Genomic DNA, 26,838 nt, shown 5'->3' with positions numbered 1-26,838 from the left:
TTAAATCACATTTAATGTCAGAATTTTGCCTATATAGATTTTACACATGTAAGGTTAATTATTTAGAATTGGGACTTTTCCTGCTTTTTGAAAGCACTCATCTTCATTACAGGATAAAACAGATCAGTTGTCTAGATGCCATCCTTCAGAATTTACACTTCTTCGTGGAACTGTCAAGTAATTGTAACATGTAAAAACAAAGTACAGTGCTCACACACTGCTCTCTGGAAGAAAAGAAGAGTATCAGTTATCGTGGAGTTTTCTGGAGACATGTCTCACAAGTGGCATTTTTGTAGCTGTCTCTTGATGAGCCTCATTGCACATGATGTAAACCATTGGAAGACTACATATGATTTTCATTCATTTGCATTTATATACATTCATTTTTATGCTATCAAAATACTATAATTATAATTAGCATTACTGATATGAAGGCAGTAATGGAAAAATAAGGAAAATATTGGTTTCACTGTATTTACACCATCACTGTGAAGAACTAATCATACAGGTTTACCACTGTCACCTTCTCTTCTACATAGAGAAGGGGTCAAGCTGGGAACTTTGGGAAGCCTTAGAACGACTGTTGGGGGGCCTTCAGGAACAGTGTCCCAACCACTGGACCACTAATTATTGCTTAAGTTGCATGAGTGCCCTCTCCTGGTGGAACCCTATGCATTGATTTTAAAAGAACACCCTTGGATTTTCACTCCTGTTCCTGGAGATCTACCTTCCTGCAAAGTTCAGCTCCAACCCTAGTCAACACCTGAACCAGCTAATTAAAAATCTTCAGGAGCACTTGATAATTATAGACAGGTGTGTTGAGAAGGTTTGGAATTGAACTCTGCAGGAAGGAGAATAAATACTATTTATTATCTGATTTTTCTTTTGATCTTATTTTATGCACCATTGAAATGTAGGTTAATTGCAATTGAGCCACAATCAAGCTGTATTGTGGGGATGGAACTAAAGCATTTGAATCAAGTCACATTTATTCATATGGTGCTTTATACAATACTGTTTATGTCAACTCCGCTTTACAAGGTCAACAGGAAAATAGTTTGTCAATAATGCAAGATGACAATGACAAAGAGAGTGTTTTTTTTTTTTTTTTACTAAAGTCAATTCATTGATGATTCAGCAATGTCACCATCCAGTTTAGCTCTCTTCTAATAGTTTCTATGCAGTCAATCAAGTGTCCACAACCAAGCAAGCCAAAAGCAACAGACAGTGGCAAGAAACTAAAACTTCACTGGTGACAAAATGGAGAAAAAAAGCTTGGGAAAACCAGGCTCAGTTGTGGGGGGTCAGTTCTACTCTGACCAGATGAATCCAGCATAGCATGGTTTTTCCATGTAGAAACCCTGAAGTCTGATTGAGCAGAAGATTCATCTGGTCCCATGGTCTTGTACCAATGGTCGTTGAGGTGGCAAGGTCTTTGCTGGAGATCTGTCTCTGGGGCTCATCTAGGTGACAAACCAAAATTCTGGTCAAAAATCAAAGGATTGAAGGTCTGTCAGCCAAATGTTCTCTCATGCTTTAAATGAAGAACACAATTTTATACTATGTACCTGATAAGATCCTCCTAGGTAACAACTGACTTGCCTGATGTAGCATGTTATTTGCATTTGATAATTTGCATAATTCATTTGAGATGTAGTGTCTGATTAAGTTTTAAAGTGGTCATTTGTAACAATTTATATATTTGTAATTTTGACAGTATTGTATTAGATTTATATTAATCTTTTTTTTATAATTTTTTATATAGTTTATGCAACCACGTTATGATTTATCATTTGACTTTTATCAGGGAAAAAACTTCAAAGGTCTTGGGGAAAAGGTAACGATCTTTGGTCCATGTTAGCGGTAGGTGGCAGTAATGCATTATGTCAGTTTGCGTTCCACGGTTTAACGAAACAAGAAGAAAGAAGAGGTAACTTCTCTTGCTTATTTCCCCCCCTGGGTTTAGCTTTCTTGTTAGTGTAATGTTACTGTACGAATGACTGCGTTATTAATGCGTAAGCCCTTAAATGCTCTCATAGCTTACTAGCAGGCAAACTGAGAACCAGTTAGATTTTTCTAAATGCTTCAGCAAACGTTGCAAGTCGATGTCTAAAGTACTTCAGGCTTAAGTCATATTATCAGGAAAACTCCACCATTAGTCTCGGGTGTATTGTTTTTTTTTTTTTTTTCTATTGCAGTTCATCTGGAGCTGATAATGCAGGAGCTTGATCAGACTGTCACAATCGGAGCGACTGTTCCGACGGGATTCGAGCACACTGCAGCGGAGGAGGTTCAGGAGAAGCTTGAGGCCACTGCTAGAGTCAGCAAAAACAGAGGAAGAATTTATTTTGATATAACGACTGATAAGCTTCTTAAGGTCAGTCGTACTCTAGTGTGTTACACATAACTTGGCATTTTGTAACGACAACGATCTATCAAGTGTCTGTTTAACATTACTGGCATGGCATACGAACAGAAGCCGCTAGCGACACATCCGGTTTTCAGTAAAACACGTGCCATTAAAAGCTCTGGTATGACGCATAGTAGCACAGACAGTAAAAGAAAGGCATAGTAGGGCTGGGGTTTGATTCTGATTCACAAGCTTGCGAGTCTATTTCCGATTCCAATCGATTATTACACAGTACATGACAAACTTTCTCAAGAAAAAAAAAAAAAAAAAAACTAATACTCTATACATAGAGTATACAATATTAGAGACCCAGTTGGTACTGACTAATATTGAAGGTTTAAATTTAATGATTTGTATGCAAACACTTAAATGACACTTTTTTTATATAAGTTACATTTACATAATTTCTGCTCCAATTCTTTTTTTAAATAGAAACATTTAAATGGTGGCTGTCATAAAAACTTGATGGGCATATTCAAACAAAAATAAAATACCGAAGAACAGTAAAAATTATGTTTTATGTGGTGCATATATTTAGCAAAATTCTCCTCTCTAAAATTATTTTTTCTAGTTTATGTTCACCAAATGTTTTTTTTTTTTTTTTCTGAGGTAAGTGTGATGTAATGTGACATTGTTTACTTGCGTCTTTTCATGGTTGAAACACTGATTGAGCGATTACATGAGACACAAATGTATTTAGGTAAGATGTATTTTTAAGATCTCTTTTAACATGCCTTTGGGTGTTTATTCATGTTTATTTCATGCTTAAAACTGGCACTGAAGCAGAGGAGATTATCAGTGGCACTTCTCTTGAACTGAGGCTCTACAGCGATAAAACGGCATTTATTGTTTGAACTTTGTAATAAAATGGACAGAATTTGAAATCTGAAAAGGGGAAACACTGTAGCGTGCCTCCCATCCAATAAATCTTAAGCTTTGAGCTTTGTTACTTTTGATATGAAATGAAGTCGTACTCTGTTACGAACGTAACCTCGGTTCCCTGAGATACGGAACGAGTACTGCGTATGGGGAAAAGCTCCTTTTTTCCTCATTACTGAACCCTTTTTTCAATAATGCAGTGCAACTGCACTGCCATTGGTTTAATCTGTACACTTTTTTAAACCAATGACAGCGCTGCATAGCTGCGCGAGCCTGTGGCGATGCAGCGCGCCAAAGCCCGCCAGAATGGGCGGGGCGAATGGCTATATAAGCAGGCAGTCGCCAGAGGAAATCAAATCTTACTCCTTCAGCGACGACTTCACTTCGCTGGATCTTTGCTGAACGCCTTCGCCTGGAACGAGCTCTCGGCGTCGAAGAGGCACTGCAGCGGACCAGCCGAGACCGCCGATCGCCTGCAGCGCCGGCGTTCTCGCAGACAGCTGCTCTTAGCGCTGATCTCGTGCCGCCCACTCCCGCTTCCGGCCGCTTCTCAGCGATCTCCTGCCGCCATCCGGCGATCACAAAAGAGCTTTTTCCAGCGGTTTTCACTGCTCTAAAAGAGTGTTTCTAACGCCGTTTTAACGGCGGCGGCCATGCCGCGCCACAGCTGTGGCACATGCAGAGCCCCTCTGCATGATGACGACGGCCATGGTGAATGTGTTTTCTGCCTCTCGCTTTTGTGAGAGCATGAATCTCGCCTCTCTGCGCTCGCGGATTGCTTTCTTTAATGAAAGCAATCCCACCCCTCACGCCCCCCCGTCTTTTTCCTCCCGCGAGCCGGCCAGGAAAAGACAGCGGGGAAGAGGGGCTCAGCGCCCGGTTTTGCCAGGACGCCGCCAGTGCTCTGCCCCGTTCTACCCTGAGGTTCATGATGAGCTGACAAAGTTGTGGCGCGCCCCCTACTCGGCCCGCTTACTCACTTCCTCTGCAGCTCTCAGCTCAGTAGATGGCTCTCAGGAGAAGGGCTATGAGCAATTGCCGCCCCTGGACGAGGCCGTGGCTGCTCACCTCTGTCCCCCCGCGGCTGTGGGGTGGAAAAACAAGAGAGCCCTTCCTTCCAAGCCCTGCAGGATGACCTCTGCCATGGCTGGCAGAGCCTACACTTCTGCGGGCTAAGCCGCTTTAGCACTACACACCATGGCCATATTGCAAGTAGGGCTGCAACTAACGATTATTTTGATAATCGATTAATCTGTCGATTATTTTTACGATTAATCGATTAATCGGTTTATGTACTTATATTTTAGTTTTTTCCATTTTTTCCCCAAGTAAATTATTAATAAAGGGTCTTTATCATTCAGCATAGATTTTTAAGAGATTTTAACCATTTTGCATTGTCATATCCTCATCAAAAATATACCTGGAGTTGTTTTATTATGTTAGTAATCCTTTGTCGAACTCTTCTGCAATCAAAACACTAACCCATACTCTAGCAAAATTCATAAGGAGATTTCAAATATTGTTTTCACCATGGCAGTCCTTAGAGCTCCTAAAGTAGTTTAACATCCCAAACAAAGCTTAAGGAATCTTTGAGAACATATTTTCACGAAGTATAAGGATAAAACAGAATAAAATTGCAGTGCATTGTATTTTATTATTTACTGGAAAAAAGCTTTATAGCTTATGCTGTGAAATTGTAAACAATCCTTCGATAAAAAAGTGCCAATGGCATGAAACCTGAATGGAACTCACAATTTAAAGTAAAATCCATCAGAAGGTTGTCCAGAAAAAAAAAAATTGGGACACACAAAAAACCTGCTGTGTGAAAAAGAGCAGTGAATACTTAGAAAAGAAGTGCATTTTAAATATACGCAAACATTTACCTCTCTCATTCAGTCATAATTAGGCTGCAAGTCTGAATTATGAACTGGTAAACGACAAACTGACCACATAACATGTTTGTAAAGCTTTAAATGTTAACTGTTAAAAAGCAATGTTATCAGCTTTTACGACTAAACATTTGCAAACAACCTTGTACTGGAGAATCTGCACAAATAAAATTCTTAGGGGCCGTTCACATATCGCACCTAAAAACGCGTGGAAAACGCTAGTCGCGCCGCTTTCTCCTTCTTTCCAAAGCGCTCGGGCAGAAGCGCCCCTGAGGCGTCTGCCTTTGCTAAGCAACCATGACGTGCTCTCTCCATGACGTGCCCTCTCCATGAAGACCCGGAAATTTCAGCAAAGGATAAATGGATGCGGTGTGGACGCGCCTGGAAAAACGGGCGCATCGCACCGCGTGCGTGTCGCGACCGCGTCGCTTCCATTATGAGAGTGCATACTGCGCGCCTACATAGGAAATAACGAACTTGAGCACGCAAAAGACACGATATGTGAACGGCCCCTTAAACAGTTCAGTAGTGCAGAGTTTATAGGTTACTTTTCATTTTGAAGGCTCAAAGTAAAGTACTCTCACTTCCCGCTGAATTCTGCAGAGACGCTGTTCGGGAAGCACGTGACATAAAACGAGGCCAGCTATTGGCTATTCGCTACTTCACCTGCTGTACTGGCTGAGTAAAACCTCCGGTGGCTCATTACTGCCACACTTTGGTCACCGCAGATTTGAAATATGCACGAAATGAGCCGCTTATGGCAAATAAAATTTATTTAGCGACGAATCGATTACTAAATTAGTTGACAACTATTTTAATAATCGATTTTAATCGATTAAATCGATTCGTTGTTTCAGCTCTAATTGCAAGTGTTCCAGGCAAAGCTTCTCCGTTCCCTGGATGAGTCTAGCACTAGTGAACCTGCTTTTCGCGACCTCCGCAGCGCCACAGATTTGGCCCTGCGCGACACAAAAGCCACGGCCCAGGCCATCGGACGATCCATGGCCAACCTGGTTGTGCTGAAGCGCCACCTCTGGCTCAACCTAACAGAGATTAAGGAGAGCGACAAAGTGGCCTTTCTCGATGCCCCAGTCTCTCCATCTGGTCTTTTCGGGCCAGCCGTAGAAGGATTTACAGAGCGCTTCACTGCAGCACAGAAGTTGTCCCAAGCCATGCGACACTTCCTGCCCAAGCACTCCACCTCTGCCCCGAGTCGCCCCAGGACTGCGCCGACTCAGTACCAGAGCAAACCTGTCCCTTCTACCCCCCAGGCGGTGCCCCCTAGGGAGCAGCACCCAGCTCGCCCCACTAGGCGCGCTAAACCGCCCAGACGTCAGGGCCCCCGGCAAAGGATTGTGCTGGACCCGATGTCCTCTAAATCCTCCTGATCGTTGGGGAAGAAAGAGGAAGGGGCAAAGTCCCGCCACGGCCGGACCACCCCAGAAGCTTTATCGCCTGCATGCTGTGCGACCTGGGCCCACCGTTGTTGCGTCCACGCAAAGCGCAGTTGTTATGGCGAACACAATAAATATTTCACATTTTCAAAAAGAGAGCAGTTTTCCTCTTCCACACTCGTCAGTGTTCAGGCCCCTAATCAGCGGCCTGCCATCTGACACTATCCAGCCTCTTGTCACGCGGGCCGAGGCCTGGCAGGCCATCCCCGGAGTGTCCAAGTGGGTGTTGGGGATAATAAAAACACGGCTACTCAGTGCATTTCGCCCGAAGACCCCCGCGTTTTCACGGGGTGATTCCCACCTTGGTAGAACCGGACGATGCTCAGGTCCTCCGCACCGAAGTGATGACGCTGTTAAGGAAGGGAACCATAGAGTTAGTTCCTCCCCTCAGAAAGCAGATCGGGGTTCTACAGCCGTTATTTCCTTGTCCCCAAGAAAGATGGCGGTCTCAGACCCATCTTAGACCTCAGGCACCTGAACCTCTCCCTCATGAAATGGAAGTTCAGGAAGTTGACATTGAAGCAGATCCTCACGCAGATTTGCCCCGAGGACTGGTTCTTCTCGCTGGACCTGAAAGATGCTTACTTTCACATCCAGATAGCCCCCCATCACAGACGATTCTTGAGGCTGATGGCTTCCGCCTCCCCAGTTTTACAGCTCGGCCTCCTACGAATGCGGCCCCTGCAATACTGGCTGAAATTCTGGGTCCCACCTCATGCTTGGCGGCACGGCCGCTTTCGCATCAGGGTCAACCAGGCCTGTCTAGCAGCCTTGGAGCCTTGGATGAACCCTGTTTGGTTCAGTCGTGGAGTACCCCTACAGGCGGTTTCCAGAAGGATTGTGCTCTCAACAGATGTGTCCAACCTGGGTTGGGGTGCTCTGTGCGAGGGCAGACCAGCCTTCGCTCGTGGTCGCACGAGGAAAGCCATCTCCATATCAACTGCCTCGAGATGCTGGCAGTGGAACGAGCCCTTCAATCCTTTCAGGCGATCCTGGAAGGGCGCCACATCCTAGTCCAGTCGGACAGCATGACAGTGGTGTCCTACATAAATCACCAAGGCGGCCTTTCGTCCAGCCGCCTCTGCGCACTGGCAAAGCGCCTCTTGGAATGGGCATTACCCAGGTTGCGATCGCTCAAGGCGACACACATACCTGGCAAGACGAATCTGGGAGCAGACATGCTTTCACGGAGCAATGAACCTTTGAACAGGGTTCAGCGCCCGGTTTTGGGTGAGCTCACGCCGGCTCAGCGCCCGCGTGCCTCGCTCTCTACAATCAGAGAGCCGTCCCCTGTCCTCTTCTCACGCCCAGAGCAGCGTCCCTCGGCTGAAGCGAGCGACCTCATCTCTTTTGGCGGATCGGAGGACGAGCTGCTTGACGACTCCATGTCACTCGTGGCTTCTGAAACGGAGGACTGGGCCGGTGATTCTGACCCCGCCCACTTGCCGTCACTGGAGCCCATCGACGCCCGAGCTGGGATGGATGCTGAGCTTCTCCACATTCTCTCCAAGGCCGTTGAGGAACTCCATCTGGAGTGGGCCCCCCCTGAAGAGCCGACACGCAGCAGGCTGGACGAGTGGTTCCTGCCAGGACGCCGCCAGTGCTCTGCCCCATTCTACCCTGAGGTTCATGATGAGCTGACAAAGTTGTGGCGCGCCCCCTACTCGGCCCGCTTATTCACTTCCTCTGCAGCTCTCAGCTCAGTAGATGGCTCTCAGGAGAAGGGCTATGAGCAATTGCCGCCCCTGGACGAGGCCGTGGCTGCTCACCTCTGTCCCCCCGCGGCTGTGGGGTGGAAAAACAAGAGAGCCCTTCCTTCCAAGCCCTGCAGGATGGCCTCTGCCATGGCTGGCAGAGCCTACACTTCTGCGGGCTAAGCCGCTTTAGCACTACACACCATGGCCATATTGCAAGTGTTCCAGGCAAAGCTTCTCCGTTCCCTGGATGAGTCTAGCACTAGTGAACCTGCTTTTCGCGACCTCCGCAGCGCCACCGATTTGGCCCTGCGCGACACAAAAGCCACGGCCCAGGCCATCGGACGATCCATGGCCAACCTGGTTGTGCTGAAGCGCCACCTCTGGCTCAACCTAACAGAGATTAAGGAGAGCGACAAAGTGGCCTTTCTCGATGCCCCAGTCTCTCCATCTGGTCTTTTCGGGCCAGCCGTAGAAGGATTTACAGAGCGCTTCACTGCAGCACAGAAGTTGTCCCAAGCCATGCGACACTTCCTGCCCAAGCACTCCACCTCTGCCCCGAGTCGCCCCAGGACTGCGCCGACTCAGTACCAGAGCAAACCTGTCCCTTCTACCCCCCAGGCGGTGCCCCCTAGGGAGCAGCACCCAGCTCGCCCCACTAGGCGCGTTAAACCGCCCAGACGTCAGGGCCCCCGGCAAAGGATTGTGCTGGACCCGATGTCCTCTAAATCCTCCTGATCGTTGGGGAAGAAAGAGGAAGGGGCAAAGTCCCGCCACGGCCGGACCACCCCAGAAGCTTTATCGCCTGCATGCTGTGCGACCTGGGCCCACCGTTGTTGTGTCCACGCAAAGCGCAGTTGTTATGGCGAACACAATAAATATTTCACATTTTCAAAAAGAGAGCAGTTTTCCTCTTCCACACTCGTCAGTGTTCAGGCCCCTAATCAGCGGCCTGCCATCTGACACTTTCCAGCCTCTTGTCACGCGGGCCGAGGCCTGGCAGGCCATCCCCGGAGTGTCCAAGTGGGTGTTGGGGATAATAAAAACACGGCTAATCAGTGCATTTCGCCCAAAGACCCCCGCGTTTTCACGGGGTGATTCCCACCTTGGTAGAACCGGACGATGCTCAGGTCCTCCGCACCGAAGTGATGACGCTGTTAAGGAAGGGAACCATAGAGTTAGTTTCTCCCCTCAGAAAGCAGATCGGGGTTCTACAGCCGTTATTTCCTTGTCCCCAAGAAAGATGGCGGTCTCAGACCCATCTTAGACCTCAGGCACCTGAACCTCTCCCTCATGAAATGGAAGTTCAGGAAGAGGACTGGTTCTTCTCGCTGGACCTGAAAGATGCTTACTTTCACATCCAGATAGCCCCCCATCACAGACGATTCTTGAGGCTGATGGCTTCCGCCTCCCCAGTTTTACAGCTCGGCCTCCTACGAATGCGGCCCCTGCAATACTGGCTGAAATTCTGGGTCCCACCTCATGCTTGGCGGCACGGCCGCTTTCGCATCAGGGTCAACCAGGCCTGTCTAGGAGCCTTGGATGAACCCTGTTTGGTTCAGTCGTGGAGTACCCCTACAGGCAGTTTCCAGAAGGATTGTGCTCTCAACAGATGTGTCCAACCTGGGTTGGGGTGCTCTGTGCGAGGGCAGACCAGCCTTCGCTCGTGGTCGCACGAGGAAAGCCATCTCCATATCAACTGCCTCGAGATGCTGGCAGTGGAACGAGCCCTTCAATCCTTTCAGGCGATCCTGGAAGGGCGCCACATCCTAGTCCAGTCGGACAGCATGACAGTGGTGTCCTACATAAATCACCAAGGCGGCCTTTCGTCCAGCCGCCTCTGCGCACTGGCAAAGCGCCTCTTGGAATGGGCATTACCCAGGTTGCGATCGCTCAAGGCGACACACATACCTGGCAAGACGAATCTGGGAGCAGACATGCTTTCACGGAGCAATGTCCTCTCGGACGAGTGGATGCTCCATCCCCAGACGGTTCTCAAAATCTGGGAGATTTTCGGGAAGGCAGAGGTCGACCTCTTCGCTTCAGAAAGCAACTCTCATTGCCCAACTTATTTTTCAAAGGAAACGATGCGCTGGCCCACAACTGGCCCAGCCTCCTCCTTTATGCTTTTCCCCCGATCGCTCTGATCCCACAGGTCATCAGACGAGTCAGGGAAGACGGGCACAGAGTCCTCCTAGTGGCCCCACTCTGGAGGAGCCAAGTTTGGTCCTCTGAGCTTTTCAGGCTTTCCATGAAAGCCCCATGGCCGATCCCCCTGAGGCGGGACCTCCTCTCTCAGGCGAACAGGACAATCTGGCATCCACAGCCAGAACTCTGGGCTCTGCATGAATGGTTCCTCGATGGTAGCCCCCCTGAGCCTCCACGGGGGCGTGCTACACACCATTGCTCAGGCAAGAGCCCCGTCTACAAGATGCCTCTACGCCCAGAAATGGTCAGTCTTTTTTGACTGGTGCTTAGCACAAAACAAAGACCCTGTTGAGTGTGATGTATCTCCGATACTGTCATTTCTCCAAGAGCGTCTAGAAAAGGGTCTTACCCCTTCCACACTCAAGGTTTACGTAGCAGCCATCGCAGCATTTCATGCTCCTATTGCTGGCCAATCAGTGGGTCGAAACAGCCTCATTGTGCGTTTCTTGAGAGGTGCTAGGCGGTTGAAGCCCCCACGTCCTCTCACCGTTCCCACTTGGGACCTTCACACGGTCCTTGGAGCACTCAAAGGACCTCCCTTTGAACCGCTGCAGTCAGCTGACCTTCGGCCCCTAACGCTCTAAACCGCTCTGCTACTTGCTCTAGCATCGGTCAAGCGTGTTGGCGATTTGCAGGCCCTCTCAGTGAGCCCTGCATGCCTTGAATTTGGGCCCAATGACTCTAAGGTCATTTTAAAACCCAAACATTGGCTACCTACCTAAAGTGCTTTCGACGCCATTCAGAGCACAGGTAATTTCCCTTTCAGCTCTGCCTCCTTTGTCAGGTGAGCGGGAGCTGGATTTACTCTGCCCGGTGAGGGCATTGAGGATATACATTGAGCAGTCACAGCCGTTCAGGCAATCTGACCAGCTTTTTGTCTGCTTTGGTGGCCGCACCAAGGGGTCTTCGGTCTCAAAGCAATGCCTCTCGCGTTGGATAGTTGAAGCTATCGCTCTGTTACTCCTCTATAGGCCTTGAGTGCCCCATAGGAGTAAGAGCCCACTCTACTAGAGGGATGGCCTCTTCATGGGCCTGGTCTAGTGGTGTCTCTATCAAGGACATCTGTGAGGCGGCCGGCTGGTCCTCGCCGTCCACTTTTGTCAGATTCTATAACTTGGATATCCCGACCTTGCATGCTCGGGTTCTTTCGGTTTGATACGACAGCCTCTAGCAGACTCCGTCATCATACCATCTCCAGGGAGCTAGCTCCCTCTTAGCAGTGTAGCGTCAAGGGTTCGATGGCTCCGGCCCTCTCACTTATCCTCTGGACCCCAGGGTGTTCAAGATAAGTCTTGTCGTTCCCTTCCGTGGCACGGCGCGGTTGAATTCGTTCCCCATACGCAGTATGAGTGAAGTATCGAAAGGGAACGTACTTGGTTACGAACGTAACCTCGGTTCCCTGAGATACGGAACGAGTACTGCGTTATAATGCCGTGCCACGAGGCTGTGGGTTCAGTGTCGTCGCTTCAGTCGTATGACCTGATTTCCTCTGGCGATTGCCTGCTTATATAGCCATTCGCTACGCAGCACTGTCATTGGTTTAAAAAAGTTTACAGATTAAACCAATGGCAGTGCAGTTGCACTGCGTTATTGAAAAAAGGCTTCAGTATCGAGGAAAAAAGGAGCTTTTCCCCATACGCAGTACTCGTTCCGTATCTCAGGGAACCGAGGTTACGTTCGTAACAGAGTACGACTTCATTTCATATCAAAAGTAACAAAGCTCAAAGCTTAAGATTTATTGGATGGGAGGCACGCTACAGTGTTAACTGAAAACAGGCTATACTAATATAGTTTCGTAAAAATGAGAATCGATATAAATGTTTTTAGTGAGCTCTGCCACAAAGTGTGAAGCTTTTTGTAAATGACACATGACGCTATAAGCGTATAAAAAAAATTAAAGCTATTTGTTGTGTACAAAATAAGTGCATTTTCATTTTTTTTTTTTCATGGCAAGAAAAAAAAAAAAATGATGTGAACAAACCAACCAGCTTCTATGACGTGAATCACAACGTTACAAACATTTATTTCAAGCAAATAATAAAACTTCACAGGACCACAAAAGTAAAAGACTCTGTATGCTTTCCATTTTTATTAAAGGAATGAAATACTTTCCCATTGCAAGCAACATAATAATTTTTTTTTGAATGATCAGAAAACAAGCAGGGGTCCATTCTTCATATGTCGCCAACTCACGCTATGTTTACACGACAACGATGTAGACAAAATGCGACTTATTGTTTTTTAACGACAATGTTTTCAAAACGATTCTTGTTTATACATATACGAAAACGGCCAAAAATGCTGTATTACATATGCCAGTAGTTGGCACTGTCACCTTGTTAGTAAACTTTATCTGTAAGGAAGTGACAATATGTTTTATAATATGATGCATCTCTGCTGTTGGTTGTAATATTGAAGTAAATCCACACTTTGCTGAAGAAGTGTTGGCAAACTCTTGAGCAGCAAAAACAGTACCATATACTCCACCATTGTGCATGTTTGTACATGCTTGCTTTTAAAATCAACACATACTGCGCATGTCTACTTGCCTAACACGTACTACGCACATTCATTACATCACCATTTTCAAAGATTCCCGTTTTGGGTGTTTACACGGAAACTATAATGGTGTCATTTAAAAAAACTTGCACTTTGAAACACGTTTAAAAAAAATAGTTTTCAGTCCCCAAAACAACATTGTAGTGTAAACAAACAGGCAAACAGCAGAGTTTCCTGTTTTTGGCTGAAAACATTGTGTAAATGGCTCCTTAGTTGTTTAGATTTGATTGTTGACGATTTGGCTTTATCTTGGATTGTTTGGTTCTTCAAAGCTCATCTCCGAGTTGCTATCATAGAAGCAGGTCTGTAAGCATAAACCTGTTCTTGAGCAGGCTTATTTAATGTAAACAGGATTCGTCTTATCGTCTTATCCCAGTGGCCGTCTAGGAGACAAGGTTTTGTAGGATCCGTCTCTGGGGCTTATCTAGTTGTCCTGGTCTCCGCTGACATTGAGGACTGTAGAGTAGAGGTCGACTGATATATTGGGCCAATATTTGTCATTTTTTAATATGTTTAGTAGTGGCGATTTAAAGTCAGGCACGTCGGCAGGCAGCCCAGTGTTATTGGTGCAGTGGAAAGTGCTGCTTCCGTCTGTGAAGGACCCCAAGCCAAAACTTTTGGAAGATTCAATAACAGTCCTGGGAGATAAAGGTAGTAAGAGAATTTCACTCTGTAAATGGGGGTGGAGAAATTGGCAGCTCTCACAAACACTGCATATAAACATTACTCTGCCCCGCTCACAGACAGCAGCATGCTCGGAGAGACAGCTGTCCTGGAGCTGCCCAGAATGGTGAATGACATTTGTTCGGAAGCATGGTTTGATCCAGACAATAGCCAGGTTTCCATCCAACTCATTTGCTTTTAGGTATGTCAATATACGATAATTTCCATGATCGATCATCGTTTAAATTAACAATCAATTACTAACCTTAATACTGCAAAATGCGTCTGCAGCGGTATTATTATTATTATGTGCAAAAGCCACTAAAACTAGACGGAAAAGATCATCCTCTTCACATGAGCAAAAATGTCCTTGGCATTACATCAGAGTGGTGGACCGGTATACTATGGTCTATTTAAACTGACCAGTGTAACCTTTCATATGTTTGGTTGACTGTACTTTATTTTAATAATGAACAGACTGCGATGTAAGTTTGAAATTAGAATGCACTTTAGATGTTCTGTGTCATTTATACCAAACACAAATGTTGCTAGTGTGTTTGCAGCACTACTATTATTTATTTTTTATATTTTTCAGTTAGTTTTATTTATAAAATTGTATTTAAATGTATATTTAGGTTTACATTTATGTTCCAACAAACTTGAAAAATTCTGCTTGATAAATGCTCTAAAACTTATGCAAATAATTGACTCTAGAAATCGGCTATAGAAAAACCCATATCGGTCGATCTCTACTGTAGAGGTCCTCTCTATGTGCTGATCCACAATCTAGACTGGATACGTACTGGATCCGGGTGACTGCAATGACCATCTGATCTGGATTCAGACTGGATCTGGTGGCTACAGTGACCTCAGAATAAGATAGAAACTGACTAATATTAGTGTAGATGCCATTCTTTTACCAATGTAGCAAGTACATTGTGTGTTATGGGAAGTATTCCCAGTTCTGGATTTCCTAATTAATGCAGCCTAGAAATCCTTTAATGGATATGATTATGAGAAATGTGTTGGTGTGTTGTGTGTAAGCCAGGTTAAAGAGATGGGTTTTTAATTTAGACTTAACTGTGCTGTTTCCTGAACAAATTTAAGTAGGTTATTCCAGAGTTTGGATGCTAAATAGGGAAAGGATCTGCTGCCTGCAGTTGATTTTGATATTCTAGGTATTGAGTTTTGAGAATCCAGCGGACGTGTCATGGAGGACTATGGAGCAGTTAGAGCTTGTTCAAATACTGAGGTGCTAAAACATTCAGGGCTTAATTAGTAATAAGCAAGATTTTAAAATCTATACAATGTTTGATAGGGAGCCAGTGCAGTGTTGATAGAACCTAGTAAAAACTCTAGCTGTGGCATTTTGGAATAGCTAGATTTTAAGATGCAGAACAACCACCCAATAAAGCATTACAATAATCTAACCTTGAGGTCATGTACGCATAAATTAACATTCCTGCATTTAACATTGAGAGCATGGTTCGTAATTTAGATATATTTTTGAGATGAAAAATGCAGTTGTTAGGGGTGCTCCGATCACGATCGGCCGATCGTTATGCGCATTTCGGAGCACCTCTAGCAGTTGTACAAATGCTATAAATGTGGCTTTCAGAGAAAAGATTGCTATCAAGTAGCACACCTAGGTTCCTAACTGATGATGATGAATTGACAGAGCAGCCATCCAAGTCTTGGAGCATGTTCTAGGTTATTACATGCAGATTTTTATGTCCTACCACCTGTTTTTTTTTTTTTTTCTGAATATAGCAGTAAGAAATAACTCCTCATTCGTGATTCTATATCGACTATGCATTCCATTAATTTTTCAAATTGGTATGTGTCTTCAGGCCGCAAAAAAAAAATATAGTGCTGAACATCAGCATAACAGTGAAAGCTAAAACTGTGCTTCCTGATGATATCTCCAAAGGATAACAAAGTATGACATGTAACCGCTCTAGTATTGAGCCTTGAGGTACTCCATACTGCACTTGTGATCGTTATGATACCTCTTCATTCACTGCAACGAATTGATGGCAGTCAGATAAGCAAGATTTGAACCATGTTAATGCACTTCTATTAATGCCAGCAAAGTTTTCTAGTCTATTCAAGAGAATGTTGTGGTCAATAGTGTCTAATGCAGCACTAAGATTCAATAGCACTAATAGAGAGATACAACCACGATCACATGATAAGAGCAGGTCATTTGTAACTCTAAGGAGTGCAGTTTCGGTACAATGATACAGTCCGAATCCTAACTGGAAATCCTTACAGATACCATTTTTCTTGAAGAACTAATATAATTGTGAGGATACTAACTTTTCTAGTAAAAAAAAAAAAAAAAAGTGAAGTGACATTCAGCCAAGTATGGTGACCCATACTCAGAATTTGTGCTCTGCATTTAACCCATCCGAAATGCACACACACAGAGCAGTGAACACAAACACACACACTGTGAGCACACACCCGGAGCAGTGGGCAGCCATTTATGCTGCGGCGCCCGGGGAGCAGTTGGGGGTTCGATGCCTTGCTCAAGGGCACCTAAGTCGTGGTATTGAAGGTGGAGAGAGAGCTGTTCATGCACTACCCCCACCCACAATTCCGTCCAGCCAGAGACTAGAACTCACAACCCTTCGATTGGGAGTCCAACCCTCTAACCATTAGGCCACGACTTCCCCTGAACTTCCCCTGACTTCCCCTGTAGTATCTTGGACAGAAAAGGAAGATTCAAGATCGGTCTGTAATTAACTAGTTCTTTTGGGGTCTAGTTGTTTTTTTTTTTTTTTTTTTTTTTTTTTTTATGTGAGGCTTAATAACAGCCAGTTTGAAGGTTATGTGGACATATCCTAATGACAAATTAATTATGGTCAGAAGAGGATCTATGACTTCTGGAAACACCTCTTTTAGGACCTTAGATGGAATGGGGTCTAACATGCTGTTGGTTTAGAGGATTTAACATCTGGAATTAGATGTTTTTATTCATTTATTTTTCATTGGTTTCAGTCATTTCTTTCCACATTTTTTCTCAGTTCTGAAACTTACAGTATGGTTTTATTAGACAATGCCCTCTTGTGTCAAAAGACATTTGATACTTTTATGGTGTTTCTGCATCCTTTTAAACTTAAGCCTCAAGATCCTCAATATCTTCTGTGAATTGCTATTAAATAAATGACCAGTATAGTTCTTGAAAATTTCTAGTTTTGTGTTTCATGGAAAAAGTCATATTGGTTTGAAACCACATGAATGAATAAAGCAGCACTGTCTTTTTGCCTCTTATTTATTTATTTATTTATATCTGAAGGTACATCAGCTGAAATCTCTAGACAATCTGTTTGTTGTGGTAAAAGAATATGACGACTACCAATTCAAAACCACAAAGGTATGTTCAATATTTTAGTAGTTATTTTAACAACTATGTGTTTTTCAATTATGTGTTTCCCACCAAACTTATTGCACTGGAAATAATTTGTTTTAATGCTTATTTAACAGGAGGAAGTGCAAATAGATTGGCAAGAGCTGGCAGCCAAGTTACCTTGGACCAATGCCTTAGAAGTCTGGAAGTTGAACAATTCTATAAAAAAGAAGAAAGGACGTCGGAAAAGAACTAAACCCACCAAGTCGGATCAGTGTGGCAATGTTGGCACCAAATCTACTGATACTGTCCCATCAGATACAGAAGAGCTCTGGGAAGATCTTGAGGCTCTAGAAGTGAAGGGGAACCAAAGAGATGTTTCTTCTCAGCCCGAAAATGATTCTGAGGAAGAAAAACGCTCTGAAATCCAGGATCAGGAGCCAGGGGAGACACCTCTTAAGTTTCGAGTAACATGCAACAGAGCTGGAGACAAACACTGCTTCACCTCAAATGATGCTGCACGAGACTTTGGCGGAGCTGTGCAAGAATTCTTTCAGTGGAAAGCAGATATGACTAAATTTGATGTTGAGGTAAAGTTCACAAAACATTGTCTTCTCACTAAGTGTTCTCCTAAAAAGGTCACTTGCATAAAACAAATAAATTATTGTTTCATAAACAATAAGCAAATATGCATATAGGCAGCCTTTTATTTAACAGATGGGAATAATCATGGCTGATGGGATCATTTTGTGCAAAAGAAAACTAAAGTAGATGCAAGAACTAGATTCATCTCTTGCCCAGCTTGTACATGAAGGACAGGAAAAATAAAAGGGAAATTATTGTGGAATCTTTCTAAAAATGTTTATGTTCCAAGGCAGATTGCCTGCAACGAACATATTAGGATTGCTTGTGATTTGGTCTTCGTAAGTTAGGAGTCCTCTTGACCATTCTGACCCAAGTTTTAAGAGTCCTAAAATTAGGACTAACACCCATTATTTTGAAGAGTTTCTCCTAAATCAAGTTAGGAACTATTTTTAAACTTAATATTTGTTTAGTGTGTGTGTGTGTGTGTGTGTGTATATATTATGTATGTATGTAGTGTATTGCAGTCCAGTGTGGTGTTGTGTAAAGTAGTAATAAAGGTTCAGTAAAAAAAGTGCTTGTAACAAATGTTTCTCGCTTATTTACTAGGTGCTGTTGAATATCCACAATAATGAAGTTGTTGTGGGTATTGCTCTCACAGTGGAGAGTCTACATAGAAGAAATATCACTCACTTTGGCCCGACTACTCTACGTTCTACACTGGCTTATGGCATGCTTAGGTAAGCAACATTCATGTAAAGTATTGCTTGCAATCATTTCAGTAGGGGTAATCACAATGTCATAATTTTACCTCATGGTACTATACTAGATAAAGTGCCACAATACCACTCCTAATGTTTGGAAGTTTCACATTTAAAATGTATCCCTGAGATTGCAAGGATGAATTTTCAGCAACTATACACCATACATCTGTGTTGCATGATCATTTAAACAGTTGAAAAGTATAGCATTTATTTTAAAATATGTAATTTTATCATATTTTAAATAGCTTTTTGATCAATTTAATGTATCCTTGTTAAAAGTTTTTAGTGAATAAATCTCCAAACTTTTAAATGATAGCATCACAGTTTCCACAAATATTAAGCAGCACAAGTGTTTTCACCTTGAAGAATAGGAAATGTTTCTTGAGCAGAAAATCTGCATATTAGAATGATCTTTGAACGATTATGTTACACTTAAGACTGGAGTACTATTACTTAAAATTAGGATATAGTACAATTTGCATATACAAATCTACCAAGAGAAGCTACTAAACACCATGACCGTTATCACCACAGTTAATGACAAATGATTCTTCTCCAAGATGAACAAGATTCATTCACATGCCAAACTGAATGTGCATAGCCCCCTCAAAACAGACTCTTGTAGTGACAGTACCTGTACCTGTGTACCTGTAATGCTTATAAACTGAAGGAAATGCAAGAAAGAAAACAATTGCATCTCTAACTGTGTGTGTGTAATGATACAAAAAAATATATTTATTTCAGACTTTGCAAGCCACAAGTGTCTGATGTGATTGTAGATCCTATGTGTGGAACTGGAGCAATACCTTTAGAGGTTTGTAAAATGTAATTAAACTTTTCAGTCTGTAGATTTCTCTTTCATGAAGTGAATTATTTAAAAAAATTCAACAGGGAGTTATGGAGTGGCAGAATTCATTCTTTTTAGCTGGAGACAACAATGGCACAGCAGTCAGCCGGACGCGTTCTAATATCAAGCACATTCTAAAGAGAACACATGATGGAGGAAGGTAAGGGAGCTTGTGTCCAGTCAACCTTTTACTATCATTTTGAACTACTTATATACTATAGTTGTATTCATATTTTGGAATAGATTATTTTTTTTTATTAAATGTATTTTTTTTTTTTGTGATCAGTTTGTGCTTTGTGTATTTTTTTGTTATATATATATATATATATTTTCTTTTGCTTTAATACAATTTTAGTTTTAGTAATTTTAGTACTTCAACCTAAACTTTTTATTTGAGGAAGATATTATATATATATATATATATATATATATATATATAGATATATATATAGATATATATACACACACACACACACACACACTGTATTATTGTTCACTGTCCATATATTCTCAGGGTTTTATGTTGTATTTGTAGCTCTTCAGGCTTGCCCTTAGACATAGTTCAGTGGGACCTATGCAATCTACCCATGAGAAGCAGTTCAGTGGATGTCATCATTACTGACATGCCTTTTGGAAAAAGGTACTGACCGACATCTGGAGCTATGCAATTTTAGAATTATTTCAGTTTATTGCAATTAAAAATCATATTATTGATAATTAATATTTTTTATTGATTTTTTTTTTTTTTTTTTTTACTGTTTTTGTGTGTGTGTGTGTGTGTTAAAGAATGGGATCCAAGAAGAAGAACTGGGAATTATACCCTTCATGTCTTCGAGAAATGGCTCGAGTTTGTAAACCTGGTACAGGAAAAGCTGTACTGCTGACCCAAGATAAAAAATGTTTCTTGAAGGTATAGTTATTATGAGATCCTGAGTTATTATGAGATAGTTCATAATGTGGTTCATTAAAAGCATTTTGGAGTAAAAATACATTGATAATTAATGGGTTTTCATGGGACACCCATTTTTCTTCTTTAAGTTTAATATATTAAATACGTCTTATCTAGGTCCTTGTGATGTATACTGTAACAGGATATTTTAACCATCTTTTGCAGGCATTGTCGCAGACGGAGGGTCTGTGGCGGAAATTGCACACTGTTTGGGTGAATGTGGGAGGACTGCATGCTGGTGTTTTTGTTCTCAAAAGAACAGCAGTAGTTTTTGGCACCATTTCTGAAGATGCAATGGAACCTCATACTGCAACAGGATCACAAAAAGGGAGTATGAAGGATGCTAGTGAGTGAGAAGCTTGACAGACAAATTAGCAATGTCCTTTGTGTTCCTTTTATTTTTAAGTTAAAAGGCCAAAGTTTGTCTTTTCTGTCTTTTTTTTGATTAGTTCAATGAAGACATAATCTATCCCGATTCCAAAATAATAAAAAGTTTCTTTTGTTTGTTCAGTTCAAGGTGTGATTTATTTCTTTTTTAAATGACCTTTACTAAGCACAACTGCAAATCATTTGTTCACCCTGCATTTGACCAGCCATATATATATATTTTTATTGCTTTAAATGAAAAGTTATGTTTTAGATTATTTCAGTAGGGGTGTGCACAGGGTGTGATACTTGAGGTACATGGACATCCAATACATCATACGCATACACGTTTAACAGTCCAACATCGACATAAGTCCAAGCAATAGAACCATAAAGACACTTTTTTTTAAAGGTTTTTCTTTATTACAGTTTTTTTTTTTTTTCATTTAGAATTGCTAAAATGCATTTCTCAAAACCATCTCTAATTTTCTCAAAACTTAAAAAAATGAACATTTTATGTTTTTTTTTTAATTGTAAACGGTAAACATTTTGCAAAAAAAAAAAACCACAAAGGAAATCCCACCTAAGTTTGTTGAATATGCCAAAAAACAGGTTTCTTTCAAAAAGGAATCTATGTATGCATGTACAGAATCATCTCAGTAAGTTAGAATGTCTTGGAAAACTTAATGTCTAAGGAAATGTGCTAAAGACCCTCTGGTGTTGCGGGGTCCAGCCTTGACAAGACAGCGTGTCAATGTTATCAGCCGCGCCACAAGAATGTGCATAGTTGTGGCGTGGCTGACACAGAAGAGCATACTTGTCTATGGGACAAGTCTCAGACCTCCCAGTTTTCATCCAAAACATCTTAAATTGTATTCCAAAGATAAACGAAGTTGTCACGGGTTTGAAATAACATGGGGTAAGTGATTAATGAAAACATTTTTATTTTGGGGTGGAGTATCCCTTTAACTTCTTTTGGACTGATACATGGAACACTCACTGAGTAGGATTAAACGGCTTGAAAGATCAAAGACAATTTTAATATAACTCAGGATTCGTCTGAAAGAAGAAAGTCATATACACCTAGGATGCCACGTGGATGGATAAAACAGCTTAATTTCCATTTTTGGGTGTTAAGTATGTACTGACAAATCCTGTTTTTAATCCTGTTTTTACATTTTCATTGTCTGGCTATCTGAGACTTCGGTATGGAGTTAAAGGTTAAGATTATAACTTTTTCGTAGCGCTGCTACGTGACTTCAGACTTAAGTGAATTGGTCACTCTGCAGCAACTATTGGTCGCTCTGCAGCAACTGCTGTAACCTATCGGACTGCTCGTGATGTAGGCACCAATGAGAGCACCCATGCATGTCATGTCCCACTAAATGGGCGTGGCTTATGTCTATATAAGATGAGTCCAGATAGGTTACTCTTCTGTTTATCATTGATGAAACGAAAAACTGAACATAGCACAAGCACGGCAGGGTTATGCAACACTCATTCCTTCATCTAGAGAGAGCCGAGGTTACGTTAGTAACAAAGAGCATTCTCTTACGAGAGTCCTTTCGTGATGTGTAAGCTAGCTTATGCTATGGGAACCCAATGTAAAACGCAGTGCGTGCGTAGTAACATCCACACATATATTCCCCAGGGCATGTTCCAGGTTTTAAAACCTAATGAATGTAGATGGGGAGGCCCAGTCTGCAAATGTCCTGGAGTAAAACACCACTAGACCATGCACATGAGGAGGCCATGCCTCTTGTGGAATGAGCTCTGATGCCCAGATGGCAGCAAAAGCCCTTATACTCATATGCCAGAGCGATAGCATCAATTATCCATCTGGAAAGGCTCTGTTTCAATGTGGCTAGCCCCTTAGTACGGCCACCAAAATAAACAAAGCTGCTCTGACTGTCTGAAAACAGCAGACCGTTCAACATATATCCTCAGCATCCTGACCTGGCAGAGGAAGTTCACAACGTGAAGAGCTGACAGTGAAATGACTTGTGCCCTGAACGGAGTGGAAGGTACTTTCGGGACATAACTGTGGTTTTGAGAATGACTTTAGAGTCATTAGGTCCAAACTCGATACATGCAGCACTAACAGAGAGCGCAAGCAGGTCGCCTACTCGCTTGACCGAGGCGAGAGCCACAAGGAAAGCGGTCTTAAATGAAAGGTACCGCAGATCCACGGACTGCAGCGGTTCGAAAAGGGCGCCCTACATAGCGTCCAGGACCATGGAGAGGTCCCAGACCGGAACGAGAGGGGGCAAGGGAGGGTTTAATCTCCTAGCACCTCTCAGGAAACTTAATGATGAGATCATTCCTTCCCAGTGACTGGCCAAGCATAGTTATGACAAACGCTGCAATGGCAGCCACGTACACTTTGAATGTGGAAGGGGACCTGCCCTTCTCCAACAGCTCCTGAAGGAAGGAGAGGATCTCCACAACACTACAGCATTCTGGGTCTATGTCCTGACCCGAGCACCAGCCAGAAAACACTGACCACTTTGAGGTGTAAAGCCTTCTAGTAGAAGGCGCTCTCGCCTGTGTAATAGTGTTTGACACTCCCTCTGGGAGGTCCGCAGGTACCCGTTTATGGCCCTGACGTGCAGGGCCCATAGGTCAGGCTGCGGGTGCCGGCAGCTGTGTAAGCACGACCAGTCAAACCCGAAGTTGTCCTGCAGGCTTTTGAAGGCAGCGATGGCTTAGAGCTCTATCCAGCGGAAGGCGGGCACAGGTATGTTTCTACCGGCTCCTCGACGGCAGGAATGGAGAGGTAGCCTTTGTCCTTCACGCTGTCAACGAGGGAGAGCGTCGAAGAGACAGTAGGCCGCAGCCTAGCAGAAAATGTCGCCTTCCAGCTTTTAGTCAGCTCCTCGTGGAGTTTTGGCAGGAAGGGAGCGGGCTTAGCGTGAGGTGTCGAGCATCGCCCGGGCAGGAAACAGCCATCCAGCCTGCTGGGTGCGGGTTCCTCAGGCAGAGACCAATCGAGGCAGAGGTCTTCGATGGCCTGGGTGAGAAGGCGGAGATGCTCCGTGTCAAAGCTTGACCGCACATCGCTCAACTTGTGTGGAAGGGGCGGGGTCCGGGAAAGAGCCCGACCAATCTTCGCTTTCAGAAGCTAGAAGAGAGCAGCTGTCCTCTTCTGCGTTGTCCCCGTAAGACTCGAGATGCATGGCGAGGGCTGGCCTGAAGGTGGGGACACAGAGAGCGACGCACACGGGGAGTTACCCGGCATGCGAGCCCTCTCAGGAATGTATTCCGGCGTTCTCTGTGAACGGCGCTTTTTAAGGCACCGCCCAGATGAGAGAAGCGGAGGGCCTGGCGTCGCATTCCGGGCAGCCGCCCTTGGAAAGCGGGTGGTCAGCATGATTTCTTCCCAGGCAGGAAACACACAGGATGTGGCGGTCCCCGTCGCTGAGGGAGGCTCTGCACAAGTCGCGCTTAGAAAACTAGGTATTTTATAACAATGCTTCGGCTCTTTCAGAAGGAGTGTGTCGCGGGGCGAACACAAACACACATACACAAGCAAAAGTGTGAAAGGATATAGGTGCCAGATATCGCAGCAGTAACGACGGCTGAAGCGGCGAGGATAAGGCCGGCTTCTGTCTGTGAGGCAGATGGTTCGTCAGATATAAGCCACGCCCATTTTGGTGGGACGTGATGTGCACAGGCGCCCGCACCCTCATTGGTGCCTACGTCACAAGGGGAACATTCAACAGAACTTACACAGTGTGTCACAAAAAATAATATGCCTGCTTTTGTTCTAGAGAACAGCGTTGCACCTGAAATGAATATCATGGATTATGCAAATCAAGAGTCCAGCAGTACTGGGGACTTTGGTCTTGATGTGACTCAAATACCTGTGCATGAAACGTCCTCTGGGACCATCATGATTAACAATCAGAGTATTATTGTAACTATTGAAAATGGAATCTTGACCCTATCCACCTCACCAGAGGGTTACGCTTACAAGGAGGATGGTATAATAAGCTTAAAAGAACATTTGGGAATTAAAGATGATGAAGATCTTGTTCTGCTCCATTATGATGGGGGAAGTAAGTCCATTGGGAAAATTAGCAATGTTAACTCAAGTCTACAAGATGAGCCTAAAGCCAGATTCGTCAGCAGTAATTCAGAGTTGACTCTAGCTGATGACTGTTCTCTATCAGAAATGGGTGTTACTCTGGACTCCTGCTCATAAATTAAGCAAGAAGAAGGAACCGTTTGTGCTATTGAAGATGATAGTAGTATTTGCCAAAATTCAAAAAGCAAAGCAATTAGTTGTAAAGAACTACAGCCAATAAACTTTTTAACTGTCAGGTTTGACCAAAAAAGGTTCTGTAGTAAAGTATAGATGTCCCAATCCGGGCTGTTCCAGCACCTTTGATACCAGGCAAAAACTCAAAATCCACTTGGTTCTGCACACAGAGGACCAGCGTCCCTTCAAGTGCACTGTGGAGGGATGTGATTGGTCCTTCACGACATTATACAAGCTGAAACGCCACCTGCAATCTCATGACAAAGTGCGTCCTTATAAATGTGAATGGGAAAACTGTGGTCTTCGCTTCACCACAGTTTACAATCTAAAAGCTCACGTTAAAGCACATAATTTGGAAAATGCATTTATCTGTGAAGTACTGTATGCAGTGAGAGGTTTCACACTGCCACGAGACTCACTAATCATCAGAGAACACACTATGAACCAGAGAGACCACATAAGTGTGAGTTCCCAGGTGAGTTGAATTGATATCTTAACCAATTTCTAAATTGTTCACAATAAGCAATATTACAGGTAGTAATACCAACAATACCAACTGTTTCCTCAGGATGTGAGAAGACCTTCATCACTTTCAGTGCCCTGTTTTCCCACAACAGGACACACTTCAGAGAAATGGCTCAATTCACTTGTACCTATCCTGGCTGTGACAAGCGATATGACAAAGCTTGTCGACTCCAAATACATCTCTGCAGTCACACTGGTGAACAAATAAGCATATACTTGGATCAGTGGCGTAGCCAGGGGAGGGGCCATGGGGGCACTGGCCCCTCCTGAAAACTGATTGGCCCCCCAGTGTGCCCCCACTCTTCTACTTGTCTGTCACTCACAAATTCAAATTATAATCTTTCAGTTTAGTAAATAACTCATGATTGCGTCGCGATGCTTCTCAACGAGGACCAAGAATAGCGAGCTGCTGTTTTCCAACGAAAAAAGCACCGATTTTAAATAGCTTATGTTTTTCGATTAGCGAGTTGTTGCAGTGCAAGAAGTGTTTGGTACTAACGTTAACAGCTTTCGGTGTTGGACCGACCAGGTTCGATGACGATGTTATCTCCTAGAGCAGACCAAGATGCTAATCATTATATTTACTATGCTCCTCTGATGCTGAATGTAAAAGGGGTTTACTGCGTTACGATTTACTTTTTTTTTTTTTGGCCGAACGCGCCGATATAGGCAACAACGCAATTAAAAGCAATGGTTTGAAAAAATATATATAATAGCAATTCTAATAAAGTCATTATTGAATCATGCAGTCGATTAGCGACTTTTTTCACTCAAGTGAGGTGACGAAACAAATCGTGTAATGTTTATCTAACCCTCCACACTTGAGACTTTTTTTTTTTAAGTCTATGGGTGAGACACATGCAAAAACATAGTTTTTTGTACTGGTCAATTTTGAGATTTGGGGCTGTTTGTCTTCAGTAACATGTCTTCTTTCAGACTTGTGGTGAAAAAATCACCATGGTGCTCGGCGATTGCTGTCTGCACCCTGGAAAGCTCGCTCTCTAGCTCTCTCTCCCTCCCTTCACAGAAGTTATTGACAAAACGTCATTTGATGACACCCACAAACATTCTCAAAAAATCGTACATAATTATTTAATGCATGATTAAATAGCAAAATAAATGAAATGAAGTGAAAAGTTAATACAAATTGTATTTGATTTTTTATTTTTTATTTAGAGCAGTGAATAACTGCTATTAAAATATAATAGGGTATCACTGTTTATTACTGATTTTAAAGGTTACTGAACTCTTGAAATGATTTGGATATACAGTTCAAACAACACAAGATTGGCCCCTCTGTATTAATCGTGGCCCCTCTTGTGCCCCCCAGTTGAAAAAATCCTAGAATCGCCCCTGACTTAGATTAAAGTAATATTACTTCCGTTTTCTAACATCCCGCTCTCACTTTTCCTTCACAGGTGAAAGACCATTTGTTT

The 26,838-nt window shown here is 43.5% G+C and overlaps 2 protein-coding genes across 3 annotated transcripts; both read left to right on the top strand.

Moving 5' to 3' along the window:
* Positions 1–1,851: 1,851 nt before the first annotated feature.
* On the top strand, positions 1,852–20,760 carry thumpd3 (THUMP domain containing 3). 2 transcript variants are annotated; one of them, XM_026262905.1, is made up of 10 exons: positions 1,852–1,930; positions 2,199–2,377; positions 17,058–17,135; positions 17,246–17,698; positions 18,300–18,430; positions 19,199–19,268; positions 19,346–19,461; positions 19,837–19,941; positions 20,088–20,211; positions 20,416–20,760. In XM_026262905.1, exons 1-10 carry the CDS (start codon positions 1,855–1,857, stop codon positions 20,602–20,604), a joined length of 1,521 nt encoding a protein of 506 aa, XP_026118690.1. In that variant the 5' UTR covers positions 1,852–1,854; the 3' UTR covers positions 20,605–20,760. The 2 variants fall into 2 exon arrangements, with proteins under 2 accessions (XP_026118690.1, XP_026118691.1); XM_026262906.1 differs by lacking the exon at positions 1,852–1,930 and adding an exon at positions 1,932–2,015.
* A 3,655-nt stretch (positions 20,761–24,415) lies between these two features.
* Positions 24,416–25,698, top strand: LOC113097634 (zinc finger protein ZXDC-like). The gene is given in 4 exon segments (XM_026262902.1): positions 24,416–24,599; positions 24,940–25,256; positions 25,259–25,352; positions 25,446–25,698. Coding segments are annotated over 4 exon segments (822 nt in total). The 3' UTR covers positions 25,673–25,698.
* The last annotated feature ends 1,140 nt before the right edge of the window (positions 25,699–26,838 follow it).

Source organism: Carassius auratus, unplaced genomic scaffold (assembly GCF_003368295.1).
Source record: "Carassius auratus strain Wakin unplaced genomic scaffold, ASM336829v1 scaf_tig00216339, whole genome shotgun sequence".
Lineage (NCBI taxonomy): Eukaryota > Metazoa > Chordata > Actinopteri > Cypriniformes > Cyprinidae > Carassius > Carassius auratus.
This window is presented reverse-complemented; position numbering and strand designations above follow the sequence as displayed.